The sequence below is a fragment of the Podarcis erhardii genome, assembly GCF_964252035.2.
Source record: "Podarcis erhardii genome assembly, chromosome: 16".
Classification (NCBI taxonomy): domain Eukaryota; kingdom Metazoa; phylum Chordata; class Lepidosauria; order Squamata; family Lacertidae; genus Podarcis; species Podarcis erhardii.
In genome coordinates, this window is record NC_138514.1 from 6829947 (window position 1) to 6854124 (window position 24178).

At 45.4% G+C, this 24178-nt stretch overlaps 1 protein-coding gene across 1 annotated transcript in view; it reads left to right on the forward strand.

The window, feature by feature from the left end:
* Positions 1–769: 769 nt before the first annotated feature.
* LOC309331189 (uncharacterized protein) overlaps positions 770–24178 on the forward strand; it is a 38928-nt gene continuing 15519 nt past the window's right edge. Inside the window, exons 1-17 of the mRNA XM_081843248.1 lie at positions 770–1225; positions 1304–1389; positions 2071–2225; positions 4036–4166; positions 4340–4464; positions 5451–5621; positions 6335–6442; positions 7403–7549; positions 8613–9023; positions 9899–10136; positions 11697–11914; positions 12463–12651; positions 14555–14739; positions 17323–17515; positions 18122–18276; positions 21068–21174; positions 21853–21977. Of these exons, the coding sequence (XP_081699374.1) occupies positions 1308–1389; positions 2071–2225; positions 4036–4166; positions 4340–4464; positions 5451–5621; positions 6335–6442; positions 7403–7549; positions 8613–9023; positions 9899–10136; positions 11697–11914; positions 12463–12651; positions 14555–14739; positions 17323–17515; positions 18122–18276; positions 21068–21174; positions 21853–21977 (2740 nt within the window). The 5' untranslated portion in view covers positions 770–1225; positions 1304–1307. The remainder of the gene's footprint in view (positions 1226–1303; positions 1390–2070; positions 2226–4035; positions 4167–4339; positions 4465–5450; positions 5622–6334; positions 6443–7402; positions 7550–8612; positions 9024–9898; positions 10137–11696; positions 11915–12462; positions 12652–14554; positions 14740–17322; positions 17516–18121; positions 18277–21067; positions 21175–21852; positions 21978–24178) is intronic.

The window sequence follows — 24178 nt, forward strand, 5'->3', positions numbered from 1 at the left end:
TTCAGAGAGCTAAATAGGTGTGATAGCTCTGTCAGTAAAGCATGAGGTGCTTCATCTCAGGGTTGTGGGTTCAAACCCACGTTGGGCAAAAAATTCCTGCATTCCCAGGTAGGACAATAGGAAAGCTCAGTTGGTAAGAGCATGAAACTCTTAATCCCGGAGTTGTGGGTTCAAGCCCCATATTAGGCAAACGATTCCTGCATTGGCAGGCAGAAATTCAACAGGGGCAGCTGTCTCCCCATCCTAATGATGATGTTGAACAACATCCAGATGATGTTGAACAAAGCTGTTGAGGTCCGCTGCAAAAACATGGTCATTCTGCCAAATGGCCACCATTCTGCTCTCTTCTTGACCAAGGGAGGTGCTGCTTTTGCCTCATCAATTTTTTCACTTGTCTGGCTATGGGTGTTTTTGGTGTGTGTGTGGTCCCCCCCCCCCCCAGCAGTTATTGTTTTTGAGTGAAAATTTATTTCCTAATGCCTTGTTTTTCCCCAGTACTGATCATCACCAGTAGAGCACGAGACTCTTCATCTCATCAGAACTAGACCATTCTATGATCTATGACCAGCAGCAACAACTGGTAACAAAAGGCAGGCTGCGTTTCGGCCTAGTGGCTGGAACCTTTAAACCAAGCCTGCCTAGAGTTATTGGTTGCTAGGCGGCGCCCCAAAGCAAGCAGGATTTTTGGGTGTGTGTGTGATGTGGTTTTTGTTTTTTTTGTGAGAGCACAGAGGCCATTTTGTAAGGTTGCCATATTGGGTGCTTTAACACTCCTAGAGTCTTTCTGCTACAGGGCAGCTCTATAAATTAAGTCAGTCACTATATATAGGGAAAGCCAAGTGTAACTTTGAGAAGGATCTGAAATACTTCCTTTGAAGCTTGAATTTGTTTTATTCTGGATTGTTTGATTTTTTTATGGTGGGGGGGGGTGAACCATGTACTCCTTGGAGGGGAAAGTAGGATAAAAATGCAATAAATAAGCTCTTCTGCTTACATCCTTAAGAAAGCTGGAGGGACCAGCTAGATGGAGATGTCAGTTGCCAACCTGGTGCCCAGAGATCTCCACGTGGTCACAATTGGACTTCTGCCCATTGCAAAACTCACCTGGGGAATTTTGAACACTGCTGGGTACAGATACCAGAATAGTTGCTACATTACCACATGAATTGGTAGCATTGAATTGAAGGCATGAGGAAGACCAGTATGCAGTCTGTTCCTTGACAAGGTTGGGAACATGTCCCGGCAGGCGATGGAGATCTCCTATCCCAGAGAAAGACTAACTGTGATGTAATTTCGATTTTAGGGTGATGGGGTCAGCGGCTCTGAGGAGATCAGAGATGCATCAGAAGATAGTCCAAGTCGTGTTGGGCTTGCTCTTCGCCAGTTCTGGTAGGAAGTTCCTGGAGGAAGACAAGAGATAAAAAGTGGGAAGATCACAATATTTATTTCAAGTGCCCTGGCTTTTCTTTCTTCTTCTTATGGACGCAACTGAGCAAATTCTGAGTCATTTTATCTGTGGATAAAATTATGAGGGGGGGGGGGGTGTGTGTGTGCAAGCAAAAGTCCTAGGTGTCAGAGTCAACCCTTCCAAAACTGTCAGGCTGGCAAAGCAAAGGAGATAAAGGCTGTCTGTAACCAGCAAGAGCAGATCTCCTTAGAATAATAGAATCATATATTTGGAAGGGACCACACAGGTCATCTAGTCCAACCCTCTGCAATGCAGGAATTTGGAGTTATTGTTCTTTTTTGCTCAACTGAGGTTTTAAAGCAGATATTGGATGGCCATCTGTCATGGATGTTTGAGTGGAGATTCCTGCATTGGAGGGGGTTGGGCTAGATGACCCTCAGGGTCCCTTCCTATTCCATCATTCTGTGGTTCCCAGACCAGCAAGCAGGCCCAACCCAAAAGCATTTCTAGTGCCCAGGAACACCATCTGACATGCACCTTCCCTCCTTTGTCCAACTCCCCAGCTTTGAGAGGTGGGAACAAGAAGCTACTGTTTTGAAAGTTAGCAACAAGAAGCTAACATTTTACTGATTGGGAAAATGCCACCTTTCCTTTCCACACAGTGCTGGGGGTGTGCCCCCCAAGGTGGATCCTGTACAGGAATGAGCTTTGCCTTTACATCCCAGCTGGCTCTCTTGTTCTGTCCTGGAGTGAAGCCAGAGTCTTCTGCAGGGACCAAAAGGCAGACCTGGTTGTCATCAAGGATTACCACAAGCAGGTAAGAGGCGGATTTTGCACGCTGCAGGCTGGGAATGCTTTAGTTTGGGAGGGAGGAAGCGAGGGAAACCTCACTTGAGGATGACTGCCTGGCATAGAATCCAGATCTGACCCAGGTATGGCAATGGCCAGGTGCTCTAGGTGCCGTGTTTCATTTCTGCTTTATCTTTTAAAGGAAAAATCTCAAAGTGGTTGACAACCCACTAAAACATCCAATCAAACAATCCAGAAAGGGGGGGGGGATTCAAGTTTCAAGGAAAATATTGCAGATCCTTCTCAAAGTGACAATTTGCTTTCCCCATATTTATTGACCAACTTAATTGATAGAGTGGTCCCATAGCAGAATTTCTTGAGGAAGCCAGTGTGCTGTAGTGGTTGAAGAGTTGAACCAGGAGCTGGGAGATCAGGGTTCAACTCCCCACTCAGCCAGTCATGAAGCTCACTGCATGACCTTGGAGTCAATCACAGACTCTTAACCTACTTCGCAGGGTCGTTGTAGGAGGAGGCGAACCAAGAGATCTCTGCAAAATGCGCCCGGCACCTGGCGAATTTCTAACACTGTTCAGAACCCTTTTCTATTCTGCACCCAATGAGGGCTCTTGAGTCCCAGGTCGGCTAAGTCATTTCCTGAGCCCAGGAACATAAACAGCTAGTGCAACTAGCTGAGCATTGTTTGCACTGACTGGCAGCAGCTCTCTAAGATTTCATGCAAGGACGCTGCCCCAGCGCTACCCAGAGATGCTGCCTTCTGCATGCAAAGCAATTGCCCTAACACCAAGCCATGGCCCCTTTCCTGTAGAAGTCCCTGGCAGAGACCATTGGGAAAGTGGCAAAAGTTATGCTACCTGCCTTTGCTCCCACTGCAGGACAGCTCAGTCGGGAGAGCATGAAACTCTTTTTTTAAAAAAATATTTTTTATTACAAATTTAAAACATATTATCTTAATACATATCATCCTTAATTCCCCCCATTCCCCCCTCCCCCATAAAATAACCCACCCTCCCCTCCCCCTGATTTCCCTCAGCTCCAGTCTCTGGTTTCTCTACAAATACTATTCTCTGCATATTACAAAACTGTATGAATCCTTAATTTATCTGGCTGGTTATTGTCCATAAAAAGTTTGTGAGTGTTTATTCAAAACCTGCCAAGGAGTCCAGTTCACTTTGTTGTTTCTTTAAGTACTTTGTAAAAGGTTCCCATTCATCATTAAAGTCACAGTTATCCTTGTCCCATAGTTTATGTGTCAATTTTGCCAATTCTGCATAGTCCATCAGTTTCTCTTGCCATAGTTCTTTAGTCGGGGTTTCCTCATTCTTCCATCCTTGTGCTATTACGACTCTCGCCGCCGTTGTTGCATACATGAAGATATTTTTCAGCTTCCTTGGCAGGTCTTTTCCTACAATCCCTAACAGAAATGCTTCAGGTTTCTTCACAAATGTTAGATGGAACATTTTCTTCAGTTCATTGTATATCATTTCCCAAAACTTTTTAATTTCATTACAATCCTACCACATATGATAAAATGTCCCCTCCTTTTCCTTACACTTCCAACACACATTTGAACTGGTTTTATACATTTTACCTAACTGCACTGGAGTTATATACCATCTATACATCATCTTCATATAATTTTCTTTCAGCAAAGAACAATCTGAGAGCATGAAACTCTTAATCTCAGGGTTGCGGGTTCAAGCCCCACATTGGGCAAAAAGATTCCTGCATTGCAGGGGTTTAGATTAGATGACCCTTGGGGTTCCTTCCAACTTGACAATGTTATGATTCTGTGATTTTATTATGCTGCCTTTGCACAGATGTTCCTGACGGAACTCTCAGACAGCACCCGGGAAAATGCCTTGCACTACTGGATCGGGTTAGCATGGCGAGAGGCAAGCAGTCAGCTCGCCTGGGTGGATGGGACCCCATTATCGCAGAGCTGGTACAGGTAAGAGAACCTTGATGCGTGGCTCTGATGGCAGAGGGCTCCAGTGTGGGGATTCAACCCACAACCCCAAGATCAAGTCTCCAGCTCTGCCGACGGAGCTATCAAAGTGGTTTGCTAAGAGACCAGAAGCAAGTTCTTTGCTTTTGGATCTTGAACTCTTTCTGCTTTATCAGAAACTGGCTCCAAGGCCACCCCAAGAAGGAGCGTTGCACACAGCTCGTGGGCATCTATGCTGGCCAGTGGAGGGACTGGGACTGCGGTGCCAACGTCTCCTTCATCTGTGAGATGCCCATGACAGGTAAGAGCAAAGGGGGTGTCTCCTTCCCAGTCTCGACATTCAGCAGCCAGCAGGAGGCATGATGAGGGAGGCTATATAAATGCTGCATTTTGCTATTGAATGGAGAAATGGAGAGAGCCAAACCCAGTAGCCCTCGCTAATTTTAATAGTAGTTGTAGTAGTAATTGTTGTTGTAGTAGTAGTATTTATATCCTGCCCATCTGGCTGGGTTTTACCTCCCCAGCACTCAGGGTTGGCATGGGAGGGGTCCCTTGACGCTTCAAGACTTAGTAGCCATTGACAGGCCTCTCCTTTGTGCATCACACTGTTGACTCATGTTACGCTTGTTGTCCACTAAGACCCCAGACCCTTTTCACATGTACTACTAGTAAGCCAGGTGTCCCCCACCTTATATTTGTGCAGATGGTTTTTCTTACCAAGGGGCAGAACCTTACATTTGTCCCTGTTGAAATTTTGCTAGTTTGGGCTCAGTTCTCCAATCCGTTAAGGTCATCTTGAAACCCGATTCTGTCTTCTGTGGCATTAGCTACCCCTTTCATTTTGGGGTCATCTGCAAATTTGATGAGCATCCCCTCAATTCCTTCATCCAAGATGTTAAACTACAGCGGACCCAGGACAGAGCCCTGTGGCAGCCCCCCTTTCCCCCCAGGATGACGAGGAACCATTAATGAGCACACTTTGGGTTCAGCCAGGCAACCAGCTACAAATCCATCTAACAGTTTCCTCGTCCAGCTCACATTTTACCTGCTTCTTCACAATAATATCATGGGGGATTTTGTCGAAAGCCCTGCTGGGGGAAGTGCAAAGGGGATCTCTGGATTTCAGGAGGAGAAAGTGTGGAGGAGAACGCTGGGTGGATGAAGGGGAAATAAAGGCAGTGTGGGGAGTTCACCATTTACATTAATCTAAAATGTGGACCTGCCCACCAACTTCATAGCTGCACCTTCTTGTACCTCTCTCTCTCCCCTTGTGCCTTTCCTGTTTAGATGCCCTCCCTGGCTCTGTGAGGAAAGTGCCCTTCCGCTCCCACTGCTACGCCTTCCATTTCCCATCCTTCCGGGAACTGAGGTCATGGAGAGAGGCCCAGTCTTTTTGCCAGGAATCTGGGGAGGGCCTCGCAATTGTTGGAGATGAGGAGCAGAACACCTTCCTGTCAGGTGAGGGATGGAAGCAGCAAACCAGTAGCCAAGACAGTAGCATTTTGGGCTGATCTAGCTGGGCTCCTCTTAGAATAATAGACTCATAGTTGGAAAGGACCATAAGGACCATCGGTCTAGTAGTCCAACCCCCGCAATGCAGGAATCCTTTTTGCCCAACACGGGGCTTGAACCCACGAACCAGAGATAAAGAAACTCATGCTCTACCAATTGAGATATGTGCTTCTTATTAGTTTTTTAAGTGCCCTTGGGGGATGGCTGTTGCCATTTATCTCTTTATATTTTAAATATTTTGGGGGCTGCTTTTCTGGGCAAATGCCCCTTTAAAGATGCTTACAGTCAAAAGCAGCAAAAAATGACAGTGGAGATTTTCAAAACTTAAAAGAGCACCTGTACCCAAATGCCGCCCTCAGAATAACTCTCTTCCTCCTCCTCTTCAGTTGGTACAGTGTGGTGCTGATAATGCCAAGGTTGCAGGTTTGATCCCTGTATGGGACAACTGTGTATGCCTGCATTGCAGGGGGTCAGACTAGATGACCCTCGGGTCCCTTCCAGACCTACAATTCTATGATTCTATGAGATGGTGGCATTTATTGTCCCCATTCAAACTGGGAGGTAGTAGTGATGGTTTTGCACTGGAAGAGGGTGCGGGGAGCTGGCCATCTAATCCGTACCAAGAAACATCTGTGATGGTTTCTCCTTTTCCTCCCCAGATGCCTTTCCTGAGGACGGCTGGCAGATGTGGATCGGGCTGCGCTTTGGCACCTCATGGAGGTGGAGCGACTCGTCAGCCCCCCCAGCCTATTTCCGGTGGCATCTGGGTATGTTGAGTCCAAGCATGATCGCTCCTGAACAGAAGGGTCCTGAATCACAGCTGCTTCTCTGTGTCAGAACTCTTGGTTCTGCATAAAAACTGCATAAAAACATAAAAACTAGAATAAAAACTGCATAAAAACTAGAATCATAGATTTGTAGAGTTGGAAGGGACCCCAACTCAACCCCCTGTATTGCAGGAATCTCAACTCAAGCATGATGACAGATGGCCATCCAACCTCTGCTTAAAAACCTCCAAGGAAGGAGAGGCCACCACCTTCTGAGGGGGTCCAATCCTCAGTTGAACAGCTCGTACTGCCCTAAAGCTAACATTTAGTCAGAATCCTCTTTCTTGTAACTTGAATCCATTGGTTCAAGTCTTACGCTCCAGAGCAGGAGAAAGCAAGCTTGTTCCATCTTCCATGTGATATTTGAAGATGGCTCTCATCTGTCCCATCAGTTTCCTCTTTTTCAGGCTAAACATACCCAACTCTCTCTACTGTTCCTCATAAGACTTGCTCCATAAGACCTGGGGCTCTTTATTATTTTATTGCCCTTATTTATTTATTTATTTATTTATTTATTTATTGCATTCATATCCCACATTTTTCTACAAGGAGCTCTTTCCCTCCACCCTTAATCCCCTTAATCCCCACAACAACAATGCCCAAATTAAGATTTGAACCCTGGTCTCTCCCAGGCCCTAGTCTGCAATACCACATTGACTCAGCTGGGGTTCCTTCTCCACACAAATGGGCTCTGGGATGGGGTGTTGAGGCTGGGAGAAGGGTGTGGAATGGACCTAAAGTTCTTGCCCATTTCCCACTTGGGGTGGGAAAGAAGTGCAGGAAGTGACAATGAAGGTAGAATTAGGAAGAGTGTTGGGACTTCCTGGAGACAAGGTAGGAGGCTGTAGCTAGAAGCCGCTCATACGGGCTCTTACAACCCCTGGCTGCTCTATTCTCTAGGAAAAGCCCCCGAACAGGTGAAGGACCAGTGTGTGGTGCTGAGTCTGCAGCCCACCAATATGGCCCAACATGGGACGTGGCAGACCAGACCGTGCAATGAGCGTCCTACGACCGAAATAACAGGATTTGTCTGCCAGCACAGATATGGTGAGTGCCATAGATGCTCAAGGGCAACAGAGGGGCCGCGGACAGGCTGGAGCAGACAGAGAGAGAGAGAGAGCTGCCTCTTAACTCCTCTCTTCTCATGAGTGGAGAAAAGGGGAGCTAAAATCACAAAGCAATTTGCAGTATAAAAGCACCACTCAGGTGTGAAACTGTTGGATTTTAATCTGAAATGCTGGACATCATCTCAAGGAGACCAGAAAGCAGCTGATAATAATGATAGCGATAACGATAACGATATCGGTAACGGTAACCATAACTGTAACCGTAACCATAACCGTAACAGTATGATATTGATTAACAATAATGATAAACAAAACGGAAATGGTAACAGTAACAATGTTATTAATTGTACTCTGCTCCAGCCATTCTGAGATCCAAGGAATTGCAAACCCCTAATTAGCAAATTCCTGATAAATTAGGTAGAAAGACTAGAGGAACAGACTATGCAAAGGGCTGGCAACAAACCTGTGAAGGACTGAGCTGACAGTTTGAGACAAAATCCCTCTCCAAAGGCTTTTCTGGGAAATCTTGGAAGAAAGCCCTCATGTAGGGGGATAGCTTTCATCCCCTTGAATTATAATTATAATTATTTAAATTATGCCACCCTTATATAAATTATATGCCACCCTTCATCAAGATCTCAGGGTGGTTTACAAGAGGCAATTCAAAAAAGGAATGCTCATTTTGATTTCAGAATTGGCATTTCGTTTCGTAACTGCATAAAATCCTTCTGAAAGATAAAAGAATCTGGATTTGGGGGACAAGTTTGGGAACCTCAGATTCCACATGTGAATTTTTGTAGGTCTCTGCCCCTCCCAATCCCTTTTGCCTTGGCAGGGGGTGGGGGGAGAGGCAGTGGCTGAGTGCTAGGGGGCTGATCCAAAAGGCGGGTGGGCTTCTTGTGGGATGGAGTCCTCCGATGCTTTCTCTCACAGGCTCTGAATGAAATGAGTGTTGGGAGTCCTTGAGTCGAGCTCCACCAATAACAGCAGGCTCCTCCACCTTCCCTTCCCTGGGCCTAATTTGCTCCCATCTCTGTTGCCAGATTTTTGTGGTCCTCCGGAGCCTGTGTACTTTCCCCTCCCTGGAGGGATAGGTCCGCATGCCACAGCTGATGTCACCTTCTCTTTCCCTGGTCATTCTTCCTGCACCCTGTCCTTGGCTGGCCTCCACACCGATGCCACTCATTTCCGACTAAGCCTGGAGTCCAATGCCACCCACATGCATGGCAGTGTCACCACAGATCTCGGAGGCTCCCTGGAGCGCAAGAACTTTTCTGGGGTGCCCTTTCTGCCTGGGCTGTTCAGCACATGGAGCCTCTTCACTTACCCTAATGGTCTCGCAAGCTTCTTGGACTACCAGGAGCATTTCCGTCTCTCCAGCGCCCAAGACATTCCCTTTGCAAACCTCGGCTCCTTGAGGATAATAGGAGCAACCGTGGCCAATGCGTCTCTAGGTAGGTTGGGGTGGATTTTTTGGGGGGGGGGACACAAAGAAGAGTCCCCCTTGCTTTTGAACCAGCAGAAGGTGGGCAAACATTGATGTTTCTGTTAAGAGACATGGGGGTCCCTGCAGCAAGCCCCTTCCACCTGGTTTCCTTGGAATTCATGTCAACAGAGGCCAATGAAGTTTCTGCACTGTCAGGTTCTCTCCTTGACATATATCTGCTAGCTGAGCATGATAGTCAGAAATCTGCAAGCAGTGCAACCTTTCCTTTGCATGTTGCAAGACTGCCAGCTTTCTCTTTCTCTTTTTTTGCATGCACAGACACCATTTTCCATGCACAGACACCATCACCTCCAACAAGGGGGGGGGGCAGTACAACCAAACATGGTGTAGTGGTTAGAGTGTCAGGTTTTGGACCTGGGAGATCAGGGTTCAACTCCCCACTCAGTCATGAAGCTCACTGGGTAACCTTGGAGTCAGCCGCAGCCTCTTAGCCTACCTTGCAGGCTCGTTGTAGGGATTGACTGAGGGGGGGGGTGAACTATGGACTCCTTGGAGAAAAAGGTGGGAGACAAATGAAATAAATAAGCCTTTCTGCTAACTTGCTTGCATAAGAAAGCTGGAGAGTCAGGTGGAGATCACCAACCTGGTGCCCAGAGATCTTGACGCAGTCGCAATTGGACCTGTGCCAGTCTCAAAGTGCGACTGACCTGCAGCCACCCTCTCAATTCCCCCCAAGTCCACCACTGATTGTTTCCAGGAACAGCTGAAGGAGGGCAGGAAAAGGCTACAAAGGCTTTTTGTGCTTTCCCAGAGAATCTGCAAAGGAGGGTGCTCACATTGATGGGTAAGTTCAGAGGCTGACCTCTTTGCCTTCCCTTCCAGAGTATCGCCTTTCTTTTGACCTACACTTCTCCAGCAGTGGCAGCAGCCTGCAGCTGGAAGATGCCATACGCCGCTACCTCAACAACTTCACCATCGGGCTGTGGGTTCGAAGTCAACCTGCTGCTGCCGCCGCTGGCTCCCGCAAGATGTGCCTGGTCAGCTATGCGCTGAAGTGGAGGCAGCCAGAGTTTGCCCTCTTCCTCCTCTCCCCCTCGGGGCTGGAGTTCCACATCAAGGGGTAAGCAGGAGGTCCCTCCACTGGCACAGATGGTTTTAAATGATGCTTCCCTCCCAGCTTTTGGTCTTAGATGTGGTTTTGAGGTTTTATGACATTTTATATGGGGTTTCTATACTATGTGTGTATAATGCTATATATTACATATCTCCACAATTCTATGATTCTATGTCCTTTGCTGCCGCTCTAACTTGGGCACCAAAATGTTTCGAGCTGGTGGCGCAGCCCTCTCACCATCCCAGTTGCCAGGAAGCCACTAAGTTTCTTTGTACTCCAGATGTCCATTATGTGAGGGGGATAGCTCAGCTGGCAGAGCATGCGACCCTTAATCTCAAGGTCATAGGTTTGAGCCCCACATTGGGAAAAAGATTTCTGCACTGCAAGGGGTTGGACTAGATGACCCTCATGGTCCCTTCCAACTCTATGATTCTATTATCCCAGTTCCCTGTATTCTTTGGGTGTGGGAGGGAGTCGTGTGCTTTAAATGTGCTTGATGTGGATGTGGCCTCAGTTAAGGAGAGTTTCATCAACGAGCCACCTACCAAGCAATTTACAGCAATTCCAAAATTATAATTTTTGACCTCATGACTATAAATGATGTGATCTGAACAAGCCAGGAAGCTGGCATGAAATGTGTTCTTTGAAATGCATTTGCTGATTTATCTGAACACATCCCAGCCTGAGCATGGAAAGGTAAAAGTGATCCACAGTGATCCATGCGATGGTCCCCTCCAGGCTTGACTACTGTAATTCGCTCTATGCGGGGCTGCCCTTGAAGCTGTCCCAGAAACTCCAGCGGGTGCAGAATGCTGCAGCGAGGCTCCTCACAGGGTCTCTGCCATGGGAGCATATTCACCCAGTGCTTTTACAGCTGCACTGGCTGCCGGTGGAGTACAGGGTCAGATTTAAGGTGCTGCTTTTGACCTTTAAAGCCCTTCACGGCCTAGGACCCTCGTACCTATGGGACCGCCTCTCCTGGTATGCCCCACGGAGAGCCTCAAGGTCCACAAATAGCAACACCCTAGTGGTCCCAGGCCCTAAGGAAGTTAGATTGCCTTCAACCAGAGCCAGGGCCTTTTCAACTCTGGCTCCGGTCTGGTGGAACGCTCTGCTTCATGAGACCAGGGCCCTGCAGGATCTGATTTCTTTCTGCAGGGCCTGTAAGACAGAGTTGTTCCGCCTGGCCTTTGGCTTGGAGCCAATTTGATTCCCTCCCTCTTTTTCTTTTTTCTTTTCCTTCTCCTCCTGCGATGAGGCTACATTTTAAAATTTTAATGTTTCAGTATTTTAATGTTGTATTTTAATTTTGTTTTTAAGTTGTAATCATTCAACTCGTTTTTATTATTGCTTGTAAGCCGCTCTGAGCCCGGCCTTGGCTGGGGAGGGTGGGGTATAAATATTATTCCCAGATAGCTCAGTTGTTAGAGCATGAGACTCTTAATCTTAGGGTTGTGGGTTTGAGCCCCACAATGGGCAAAATATTCCTGCACTGCAGAGGGTTGGACCCTTGCTGTTCATTCCACTTCTATGATTCTATCACTTCTTCCCGGTTTCTCTTTGCAGGTCAATGATGTTCAGCGGCACCCAGGGCTCCCTTCTGGATGGATCCTGGCACCATGTGGCTGTCTTGGTCTCCAGCGCTCCTGGACTCCCGTCCTTCAAGGTCTTCGTTGATGGATTTCTCTGGGAGCCCCACTTCGCTGAGAGTAACAGTTTCCTGAGGAAGGGGCTCTCCCTTGGAGGGAAGCTGATAATTGGACAGCTGGAAGTGGGCAGCAGAGGTAAGTCCCTCCTTTGCTCAGAGGCTGTAGGCTTGCCCTGTGGCTGTAGTATAGAAACCCCATATAAAATGTCATAAAACCTCAAAACCACATCCAAGACGAAAATCTGGGAAGAGAGCATCATTTAAAACCATCATTGCAAGTGGAGGGACCTCCTGCTTACCCCTTGATGTGGAACTCCAGCCCCGAGGGGGAGAGGAGGAAGAGGGCAAACTCTGGCTGCCTCCACTTCAGCGCATAGCTGACCAGGCACATCTTGCGGGAGCTGGTGGCAGCAGCAGCAGCAGCAGGTTGATTTTGAACCCACAGCCCGATGGCGAAGTTGTTAAGGTAGTGGTGAATGGCATCTTCCAACTGCAGGCCGCTGCCACCACTGGGGAAGTGTAGATCAAAAGATCCCCCCTCAAAAGCTGGGCCCATTAACAAAGACTTGGGGAAAAGCCGTAGCCCCTCCATCTCTCACCTCCATGCCCCCCACATCACTGGTCCTCCTCTCTGGGCAATAACGGGCTCTTACCACATGCCTGCATGTTGGGGCTGCATTGTAGGGACCAGCCTCTTTGTGGGTGACCTGAGTGAAGTCAACCTGTGGGACCGAGCCTTGCCCGAGGTTTCCATAAAGCAGATGGCAGCCTCAAGGACTCGGTGGAAGTTCCCTGGGAACGTGGTGAGCTGGAGCACACTGGTAGCAGAGAAGCCTTCCTCTGTGCAAATCAGCACTGCAAGCCAAGACCCAGGTAAGTGGCCTCCTGCAGCCAGATATAGAAGCTAATCGCCAAATGGCACCTTAAACCTAAGTTACAGTCGCCGCAATGGAATGTCTAGGCACCAACCCCCCCCCAATGAATATTGTTTTTGTTTTTGTTGTTATCATTTCTATACCGCTTTATATTTTAAAGGAAAAATCTCAAAGCGGTTGACAACACATTAAAACATCCCATCAAACAATTCAGAATAAAACAAATTCAAGCACCTAGGGAAATATTTCAGAACCTTTCAGTGACATTTCGCTTTCCCCATACTTGTCGACCAACTTAATTAAAAGAGCTGCTCCATAGCAGAAGTAAATCTAGGAAGCCAGTGTGCTGTAGTGGTTAGAGTGTCAAAACAGGACCTTGGGAGAACGGGGTTCAGATCCCCACCCAGCCAGCCATGAAGCTTATTGAGTAACCTTGGAGTCAGTCTCAGCCTCTTAACCAACCTCACAGGGTTGTTGTAGGCAATGACTGAGGAGGGAGTGAACCATGGAGTCCTTGGAGGAAAAGGTGCAATAAATAAGCTCTTCTACCTACCTGCTTGGGACGCAGGTGGCGCTGTGGTCTAAACCACAGAGCCTAGGGCTTGCTGATCAGAAGGTTGGCGGTTCGAATCCCTGCGACAGGGTGAGCTCCTGTTGTTCGGTTCCAGCTTCTGCCCACCTAGCAATTCAAAAGCACATCAAAGTTCAAGTAGATAAATAGGTACCACTCCAGCAGGAAGGTAAATGGCGTTTCTGTGCACTGCTCTGGTTTCGCCAGAAGTGGCTTAGTCATGCTGGCCACATGACCCAGAAAAACTGTCTGCAGACAAACGCCAGCTCCCTTGGCCTATAGAGCGAGATGAGCGCACAACCCCAGAGTCGTCCACGACTGGACCTAACTGTCAGGATATCTTTACCTTTACCTTTACCTACCTGCTTAAGAAAGAAGGGCCAGCCAGATGGAGAGGTAGTTGCCAACCTGGCATCCAGAGATTGCCACATGGTCGCAACTGGACCTGTGCCAGTCAAAAAACGTGCCTGGCACCTGGCGAATTTAAAACACTGGATGAAGCTCAGGAACAAAGGGGGGGGGGTGAGGGCAGGCAGCAGCTTGGGCTACTAAGGGGACAGTGTGATGTCACCATGTGACCTTCAACTCGGGTTGTGGGAAGCAGCTTTTAGCTCCTGTGAGACATGGGCTCTGGACTGAGAGGAGATATGAAAGCTATCTTCAAATATCTCAAGGGCAGTCACATGGAAGGTGGCGCAAGCTTTGTTTCCCCCCACTCCGGAGGGTAGGGCTCAAAGCAATGGCTTCAAGTTACAAGAAAGGAGATTCTGACTAAACATTCTGTCATAAGAGGGGCTCAACAGTGGAATGGACTTCATCTGAAGGTGGTAGACTCTCCTTCCTTGAATGTTTTTAAGCAGAGTGAAATATACTCAGAGTCGCAAAGTGATTTCATGCTCTTTATTCAGCTCATAGTGGTGAGGAGGAATGAATGAAAGTCCCCTCAAAGTATCTGCTTTATATACATTATTTACACAATGGGCTGCACATGATTGGCTAATTCTGGAATTCTACTGTAAGCCAATCAGGTTGCGGATTCACTTATATCTGGAGCATGATTGGGTGGTTCCTGCCAACCAATCATACTGCTGCATTGTTCTAGGACCAATCAGACTGCTGCATTCTGAATCCTATTGTTCTAGGACCAATCAGACTGCTGCCTTTTGGATCCTATTGTTCTAGGACCAATCAGACTGCTGCAGTTTGGATCCTATTCAACTCAGTACATAACACAGAGGTTGGATGCTTGAGTTGAGCTTCCTACATTGCAGGGGGGTTGGGCTAGATGACCCTCGGTCTTCCAACTCTATGATTCTGTGATTCACCACAGGCACTACCTTCGTGTGGTTTGGGTTCCTTCGGCTCAGAGGCAAACAGTCAGCCCTGTGCACCGATCCAGAGCAGTCCCTGGTCTATACTGAGCTTGCGCTAGACCAGCGCCTCAAATGTGCTTTCTGGGGGCTGCAGCCAAATGGTCGACTCCGCAACATCGCAGACCCTCCTTCCTGCCTTCAGGTAAATGGAACTGGCACTCCCTCTCCTGAATGACATCAGGGGATAAACTCTTTGATAGTGGTGGAGTGAGGGGGTGCAGGAGGAATCGGCCACCCTATTTATTTATTTATTTGCATTCTATGACTGCTTTTAATCTCAGTCGTCTCTTTCCAGTCTCTCAAATCTACAGGGTAAAAGCTTTTTTTTATGATATTGGTTAATTTGAAGTGGTTGCTAGATCACAGCAACTCCTTTTCCAGTTTTTATTCATGTTCTTACTAAATTTTTCTTAAGTCACAGTAGAACACACAAAGAGTCTCCGTTTTCACATCACTGAATCGTTCCAACAAAGCAATATGTTGTAGGCAATAAGGGTCACCCAGACTGCTTTCGATTCACACCCCTTAAAGCAGCTTAAATTTATACAAGCTTCTTTTTAGGAGCTGATTGGTTCTCTCTCTCTCACACACACACACACATTTATTTCCCCTCTGCTCCTGAGAAAAATGAATAGGAAGACAAGCAGGGGGCGGGGTCCTTTGCAGGGGGTGCCAACACCCCAAATGCTTTAGGGAAAGAAATGCAAGACTCTGGGAGTAGCTTGATAGTGCTTCAAAACAACCTGCTCTGGGATAGTTCAGGGTCATGGTTTTGAGCCCTATGGTGGGCCAAATAATATTGCAAAACAGAGCATTGAAATACAGTACAGTGGTACCTTGGTTCTCAAACGGCTTATTTGTTGAACAAATCGGCTCCCAAATGCTGCAAACCCAGAAGTAAGTGTTCTGGTCTGCGAACGTTTTAAAGGAAGTCAACTGCAGCTTCCGCTTGGGGGGGAAGGAAGCTCCTGCAGCCAATCAGAAGCCGCGCCTTGGTTTTCGAATGGTTTCAGGAGTTGAACAGACTTTCGGAACGGATTAAGTTCAACAACCAAGGTACCACTACTGATGAGCCTTGTGGTCCCTTCCAGCTCCACATTCTATGATTCTATGTACCTTTTGGGGGGGGGGGGGAAACCCCACTGGCTCTTCTGCTTATTTTCCAGCATGAACCTGAGGAGACGGACAGGACAGCAGGAGTTTCTTCACCCTGATGCTGGTGGGGGCCTCTTGGCTAAGTCCTGGGGTGTTGCTCATGCATTTCAAAAAACCACCAATTAGTTAATTACATTGATATACCCTGCTTCATCCGAAGATCTCAGGGCAGTTCAAAAGACTGAAGAACAGGATAAAAGCACAAATAAATTGTTTGAACAGAAACAAAACAAAACAAAAACAGCCTTTAAAACACATTTAAAAGGCTGTAGAATATTAATCAGCCCACAATGTTATTTTTGGAAAGGTGAAGACTCACTGCACAGATATACATAAAGGTCAGTGTTGTTGTTGTTTTTTAAATGCAACACAATGTTTTAAAAATGCAACAGCCCATTGAGTGCAGACTCGCTGACCAAACATTTGACTTGGTGGCAGGTAGCCTCAGTGGCAAAGGCAGTCTCTCTTCCCCTCACACCAGCTGTATACCCACCATACTTCATTTAAAACACCCCCGTTCCAAAAGGGTGCTGGGAATTGTAGCTTTGTGAGGGCTGAGCTACAGTTCCCAAGATTATTTAAAGGAAGGAGATGAGCATCAGGGATATGGCACACATGCAGCCACCAGCACTGCCGGTTTGAAACCAGCTTGGAACAGCATCCACTGCCCTGCATTTCTCAGCTCTAGAAATTGCATTTTTGTGTGAGTGCTGCTATTTTCTTGTAGGTGTTCCTTGTCCCTTTCACAGAAAAACTACTTGCTTAGGAGTCATGAGAGTTAAATAGATTTAAGTCTGTAGTTTCGGGGTGACATCTCAAGGCAGTTTTTAAATGTTTGATTGTTTTGCTGTGTTTTTATATTCTGTTGGAAGTTGCCCAGAGTAGCTGGGACAACCCAATCTGATGGGCGGTGTAAAAATAATAAAATTATTACTAAATTATTATTACAAAGAAAGGAGCTCTAATTCCTGTGGGGTATCTCTGTGTGAGTTCTTGTGCCAGCTTGCCGATGAGCTCAGTTGTTTGTGGGTTTTCCCCCTTCAATAATTAGTTTTCAGTTACAATAATCCAATGGTAGCCTCATTATAACAATGCCAAGTTATAATACAATTATGAACCCCAGTCATTCAGATGCCAAATTATATAATTTAGGAGGCCTCCCATGTGCTAGAATTGACGGTTTGGTGATTTACTTTGTTTCTGCATTCCAAAATCTTATTGATCTCAATTCCATTCCATTCAAAATAACACTCCCTTATACAACAACTGCAATATTAACGGCATCCATTCATCTTGACACATTAAATGATTTACAAATCTGTAGGTGAAGCACTCAAACTATATCCTTATTCCTTCTGTGTGTGACAATTATTCTGTCCATTGTGTTCCTTCCTGTCCGGTTAGCTCAGTTGTTAAAAGTGTGATGCTAATAATGCCAAGATTATGGGTTTGATCCCCGTATAGGTTGATATTCCTGCATTGCAGGGAGTTGGACTAGATGATCCAATGGGTCCCTTCCAACTCTCTGATTCTGTGATTCATGCAGGCTTCTCCCCTGTTCTCTATGCAGGTGGCACCAGACGGAGTCTCCTTGTTGAGCAGTTCAGACTGTTCCACGGACACCAAGAGCTCCTTTCGCCTCTTACCAGACCAGCGGCTGCAGAATCTGCACTTGGGGTTCTGCGTGTTTCAAGGAGTCATTCACACCAAGATCTACCTGGGGAAGTGTACCCCACAGGCATTGTACTTTGTGCTGGATCGGGGTGTGTTCTTTACAAAGTATACTTGCCCCTCCATTCCTCCAAGGAGCTCAGGGCAGGAGACTCCTCCCTCCCCTTTCACATTTTATCTTCACCACAACCCTGCATGGTAGGAGGCTTGGGTGAGGCAGAATGACTGACACAACACCTGGTGCTTCATTGGGGCCCATATCACACAGCCAACAGTTTGGACTGCTTCATTTTGCTGTGGGGAGGGGTGAGCTGTGATGAGCCCAGCTGGTGTGTGTGTAAAAGGAAGCCTGATGTGTTTGTTAGCAGACTTTGCAGGTTTTGTGAGTTAGATTGGAATAATCACTTACAGTTTCTGGAGTTCAAAGGCTTTATCCATGCAAGAACTATTTATAGGTTGGGTGGAGATGAGAGAGAGAGACATTTGTCAGGAGCGAATAAAAACAAAATAGCTCAGGGTTAAGGGGCAGAGTAAACAGAGGCTACAAGCAAGTGCTGACTAGATTGTTAGACAAACAGTGCTTTGTATGGTTTAAAGTAACACATGTACTGTATTAGCTGGAAATTCAGTGAGAAGGAAATGTATTTGTTTTTCTCCAACGGTGTGCACATCATGCTCTTTGCCATTTCCTCCTGCAGATGTGTACTGCCCCCAGTCCAGGGCCTGGAGATCCAGGAAGGACAAATGCCTCTTCCTCGTCTTGGATGCAGCCCTTGAGTGGAGCCAGGCCCAGAAGTTCTGCCAGAGGTTCCACGGTGGGAGCCTGGCCACACTGAGCAGCCCACAAGATCTGGTGAGCAGTTGCTCTGGTCTGAGCACAGGGAGTATCTGAAATGGCACCCAGGGCTGCCAAGAGTCATTTGGGTCCCAGGGAAGAAAATAAAAGGGGGGCCCCACCCAGCAAGGGCTGGCCAGCTAAAAGTATTTACACAGGATATAAAATAAATTTGTAATCTCATTTTTATGTTAATAATAAACACGATAACATTTGCTTGAATTCATTTCATTCTGGATTGTTTGATTGGATGTTTATTTTTTTATAAAAAATTATTAGGAATTTCAAGATAACAATTTATCAAAAATACATCATCCTCATTTCCCCCATTTTTTCCCTCCCCCCTTCCCTAAAAAGAACCCCCCCCCCGAGACTTCCCTCAGCTCCTCTCTCTGGTTTCTCAGCATATGCTACTCTCTTCATATTGTAAAATGTTAAAGATCCTTAATTAATCTATCAATATGTTACCAATAAAAAAATGTGTATGTTTATTCAAAACCTGCCAAGGAGTCCAGTTCCCTTTGTTGTTTCTTTAAGTACTTTGTAAAAGGTTCCCATTCTTCTTTAAAGTCACAGTTATCCTTATCACGTAGTGTGTGTGTCAGTTTCACCAGTTCCGCCTAATCCATCAGTTTCTCTTGCGACAATTCTTTTTTTTTTTTTAATAATAATTTTTTATTAAGTTTTCACAACATAAACATAACAACATAAACATAACAAGAAAAAATAACAATACAACATAAAAAAGAAAAAACACAGATCATACAAACTTGAAGACTTCCCCATACCTCTCCTGTTCTGCACCCTTATTTCACAATTCTCTCTAGCAACCCTTCAGTCAATTTTTACATATCACCTCCTTAAAACTTCTTCCCTATGGTTTATAGTTTACAGCTGTAAATCTTTATTTCTTACCCCTCGACATCTTTTCAGTCCTTAATTTGACAACAATTCTCAAGATACACTTTAAATTTCTTCCAGTCCTCCTCCACCGCCTCCTTCCTCTGCCGGTCATCTCTGCCAGTCCCATATATTCAATCACCTTCGTTTGCCATTCTTCCAGAGTGGGTAGTTCTTGCAACTTCCAATACTTTGCTAGTAGTATTCTTGCTGCTGTAGTGGCGTACATAAAAAAAGTCCTATCCTTCTTTGGTACCAATTGGCCCACCATACCCAAGAGAAAGGCCTCTGGTTTCTTAGGAAATGTCCATTTAAGGACTTTCTTAATTTCATTATAGATCATTTCCCAGTAGGCCTTAATCTTTGGGCAGGTCCACCAAAGGTGATAAAAGGTTCCTTCAGACTCTTTACATTTCCAACATTTATTGTCAGGCAGATGATAGATCTTAGCCAGCTTGACTGGGGTCATGTACCACCTATAGATCATTTTCATTATGTTTTCTTTCAAGGCAGAACATGCCGTAAATTTCATGCCGGTGGTCCATAACTGTTCCCAGTCAACAAACATAATATCATGACCTACATCTTGCGCCCACTTAATCATTGCTGATTTTACCGTTTCATCCTGTACATTCCATTTCAGCAGTAGATTATACATTCTAGAAAGATTCTTAGTATTGGAATCTAATAGCTCTATTTCTAACTTAGACCTCTCACTCTGAAAGCCTATCTTCCTATCTTGCTTAAATACTTCATTTATCTGATGATAATGCAACCAGTCTCAGACTTTTGACTTTAGCTTCTCGTAGCTCTTAAGTTTATATTTATCACCATCATGTTCCAAAATTTCTGAGTATTTTAACCAATCGGAGTCCATGTTGAGTCTTTTAACTGCCTTTGCTTCCATTGGTGATAACCATCTGGGGGTTTTACTTTCTAATAAATCCTTATATCTAATCCAAACATTATACAGCGCCTTTCTGACAATATGGTTTTTGAAACTCTTGTGTACTTTTACCTTGTCATACCATAAATACGCATGCCAACCAAAGTTATTGTCATATCCTTCTAGATCCAAGATATCTGTATCCTCAAGAAGTAGCCATGGTTTCAGCCAGCAGAAAGCTGCTGCCTCGTAGTAAAGCCTTAAGTCCGGCAGGGCAAAACCCCCTCTATCTTTCGTGTCTGTTAAAATCTTAAATTTAATTCTTGGCTTTTTGCCCTGCCAGACAAATTTAGAAATATCTTTTTGCCATCTTCTGAGGCACTCCACCTTGTCTAGAATTTGTAATGTTTGAAACAGAAACAGCACTCTTGGCAATACATTCATTTTAATAACAGCAATACGGCCTAGCAAGGAAAGTTTCAGCCTCGACCATGTGTCTAGATCTTTTTTAACTTCTGTCCAACATTTTTCATAATTGTCCTTAAATAAATTAATATTTTTTGATGTTACATCCACCCCTCTTGCGACAATTCTTTGGTCGGGATTTCCTCATGTTTGATTGGCTGTTTAAATGTGTTGTCAACCACTTTGAGATTTCATTTAAAATATAAAGTCATATATAAATGAAATGAATAATAATAATGACAATAATAACAATAAATCCCACTGGGGGGAAATCTGGTGCCATTGCGGCGACTGTAAATTAGGTCTAGATCAGTTGAGTTTCTAACACTGATCACTCTGCCTCATGATAGAGCCGGCCCTACATAGGTAATGGTGCTGGGCTTCCCAGTCTAGGCTCTTTGCGCTCCTCCCAGCATCTCCTTGGCACTCAGGCCTCTCCACCCTGCTGTCTCTGGTAGCCTTTCCCAGTTTGCATCCTTTGGGGTGTGCTGACCGGCAAGATCCCCACTGCGTGTTTTCGACTGGCGAAGGAGAATGACCTTCTGCGTTCCTCCACAGGTCTGGCTGCAGAAAGAGCTGGAGGTGAGTGTCTGGACTGGGCTTCGCAGTGGCATAGGCTTGTGGCATTGGGCCGATGGGGCACCCTTCAACCAAGCCTTGCGGCGGTAAGTAAGAACCCCTGGGAAAGAGACTGTGGGGCGGGATGGGTGGATTGGGGCCATTTGTCTATTAAGACGGCAATCCTGTGCACACCTGCTTAGAAGTGCATCTCACTGAACTTAATAAGAACCACTTCTGAATAATCAGTCAATAAATAATAGAAGCAGCTATAGTGCAGAGATTGAACACACTCACTGCCAAGTCATCTTGCCATCCGTACAAGAACCCAGTAAGGTTGGCCACTATCATTGTCACCATATTGCATGTGGGGGAAGGTATGGGGAGAGGCTGCAGCTGGGAGAGAGTTAGTTTATCGTAAGCAACTTTCAAAGGAGTTCTATTTTTATTTAATTCCTTTTTTATTGTATTGTATGTTGTAAAGTCTCAACCCCCCCCCAAAAAAGTTATCAAAGTAGTTTGAGGTCTCCTAAGGAGCTGTTCAGGATAGAGAAACATTCAGAGGAGCTGTTTCATTCACCAAACTTATTTTGCCTGGATCTAGCAATCGCAAGTCTTGAACAACTTGCTTTGATTGCCAAGAAGGTTGTCTGAGAAACATGGGACTGAAGCCAAGGCAAGGGGATGAGATCTAAAACTGAGCGCCTCAAAAGGGCACAAGTCAGCAGGCCTGCCAGGCGCCGTCTCTGGCTTCCCTCACCCTCTCTCATTCTCTTTGGGGCCAGCTTTGTTCTCTCACAGGGTCCCTCGGACACAGAAACCTGCATGCTGGCCCTGAGCTCCGGCTTCCTGAAGGCTGAGCCGTGCCGCAGGCCTCACCGCTGGATATGCCAGGCCTCCCACCAGAGTGGTAAGCAGAGCTGCTTTGGGCTGCAGACTTTTTTCATTTCATAGAATCCTAGAGCTGGAAGGGACCATGAGGGTCAACCAGTCCAACCCCCTGCAATGCAGCTGTCCCATACAGAGATCGAACCTGCAACCTTGGCATTAGCAGCACCACACTCTAACCAGCTGAGCTATCCAGGCTGAGTTTTCATTTTGGTATTTATGGGGCATTCCTGAATTGCAGGGGGTTGGACTAAATAATAGTAATAATAATAATAATAATTTTTATTTATACCCTGCCCTCCCCAGCCAGAGCCGGGCTCAGGGTGGCTAACACCAATAAAATCACAGTAAAAACATAATAGGGGAAAAGGGGGGGGGGACAAATTTAAAATACCAGTTAAAATGCAATTTAAAATGCAGCCTCATTTTAAAATAGCCGATAAATCAAGACCATAGGGGGAGGGAAACATAAGGGTCAGACCGAGTCCAAACCAAAGGCCCTGCAGAAAGATGTCAAGTCCTGCAGGGCCCTAGCCTCTTGTGACAGAGTGTTCCACCATGTCAGGGCCAGTGCTGAAAAGGCCCTGGCCCTAGTTGTTTTTTTTTAAAAAATTTTTTATTAAAGATTTTCTTAATACAGTAAAAAAGAAACCAGAATAAACAGAAAACAAAACAGAAAAAGAAACAAAAATACAATTAACATCTTATAATAGCCATATTTTCTTCACTTTTTGGACTTCCTCACATCTCTCGCTCCTGCGTTCCAAAATTATACAATTTTAACCAGCAATTTATCACCTTGTTTCCATTCTTATTCTATAAATTTCCAATATTATGTCCCTAACTTTAGATACTTTTAAATACCCAATTTAAACCTAATAATTATTCAAAATTTATTTTTCTCTTAAGATTCGCTTACTCTCATATTCTTTCCAACTAGCTTAATGGTGCCGTGTTATTTTCAATCTCGCATCCTTCTTAGCACTCATGTAATTTACAATGTTTTTGTAGATAGTCCTTAAATTTCTTCCAATCCTCTTCCACTGCTTCCTCTCCCAGGTCTCGGAATCTGCCGGTCATTTCTGCTAGTTCCATATAGTCCATCAGTTGCATCTGCCGTTCTTCCAGCGTGGGCAAATCTTGAATTTTCCAGTATTTGGCGACAAGTATCCTTGCTGCTGTTGTAGCATACATGAAAAATGTTCGGTCCTTCTTTAACACCCTCTGGCCAACAATGCCCAAAAGGAAGGCCTCTGGTTTCTTAGGGAAGGTATACTTAAATACCTTTTTCAGCTCATTATATATCATTTCCCAGAAAGCCTTAACCCTAGGGCAAGTCCACCAGAGGTGAAAGAACGTTCCTTCGGTTCCCTTGCATTTCCAACACTTATTATCAGGCAGGTGGTATATTTTTGCAAGCTTAACTGGGGTCATGTACCACCTATATATCATTTTCATAATATTTTCTTTCAAGGCATTGCATGCCGTAAACTTCATACCGGTGGTCCATAACTTTTCCCAATCAGCAAACATAATATTATACCCAATGTCTTGTGCCCATTTTATCATAGCTGATTTAACCATTTCATCCTGTGTGTTCCATTTTAACAGCAAGTTATACATTCTTGAGAGTACCTTAGTCTTAGGTTCTAACAATTCTGTTTCCAACTTCGATTTTTCCACCTGGAAACCTAACTTTTTATCCAATTTAAAAACCTCTTTAATCTGAGCATAATGTAGCCAATCTCGCACTTTATCTTTTAGTTTCTCCAAACTCTGCAGCCTCCAATTATCTCCATCTTTTTCTAGTATTTCCCAATATTTCGGCCATTTGACCTCCATATTGGGTCTTTTCAGAGCCTTAGCTTCCATAGGTGACAGCCACCTTGGGGTCTTATTTTCTAATAAGTCTTTGTATTTTGTCCAGACATTAAACACTGCTTTCCTAACAATATGGTTCTTGAAAGTCTTATGAATTTTAACCTTGTCATACCACAGATATGCATGCCATCCGAAAGCGTTGTTAAAACCTTCCAAATCTAAAACATCAGTGTTTTCAAGGAGCAGCCAGTCTTTCAACCAGCAGAAAGCTGCTGATTCATAGTACAACCTTAAATCTGGCAGGGCAAACCCCCCTCTTTCTTTAGCATCAGTTAATATTTTAAACTTAATTCTGGGCTTTTTGCCCTGCCAGACAAATTTAGAGATATCTCTTTGCCACCT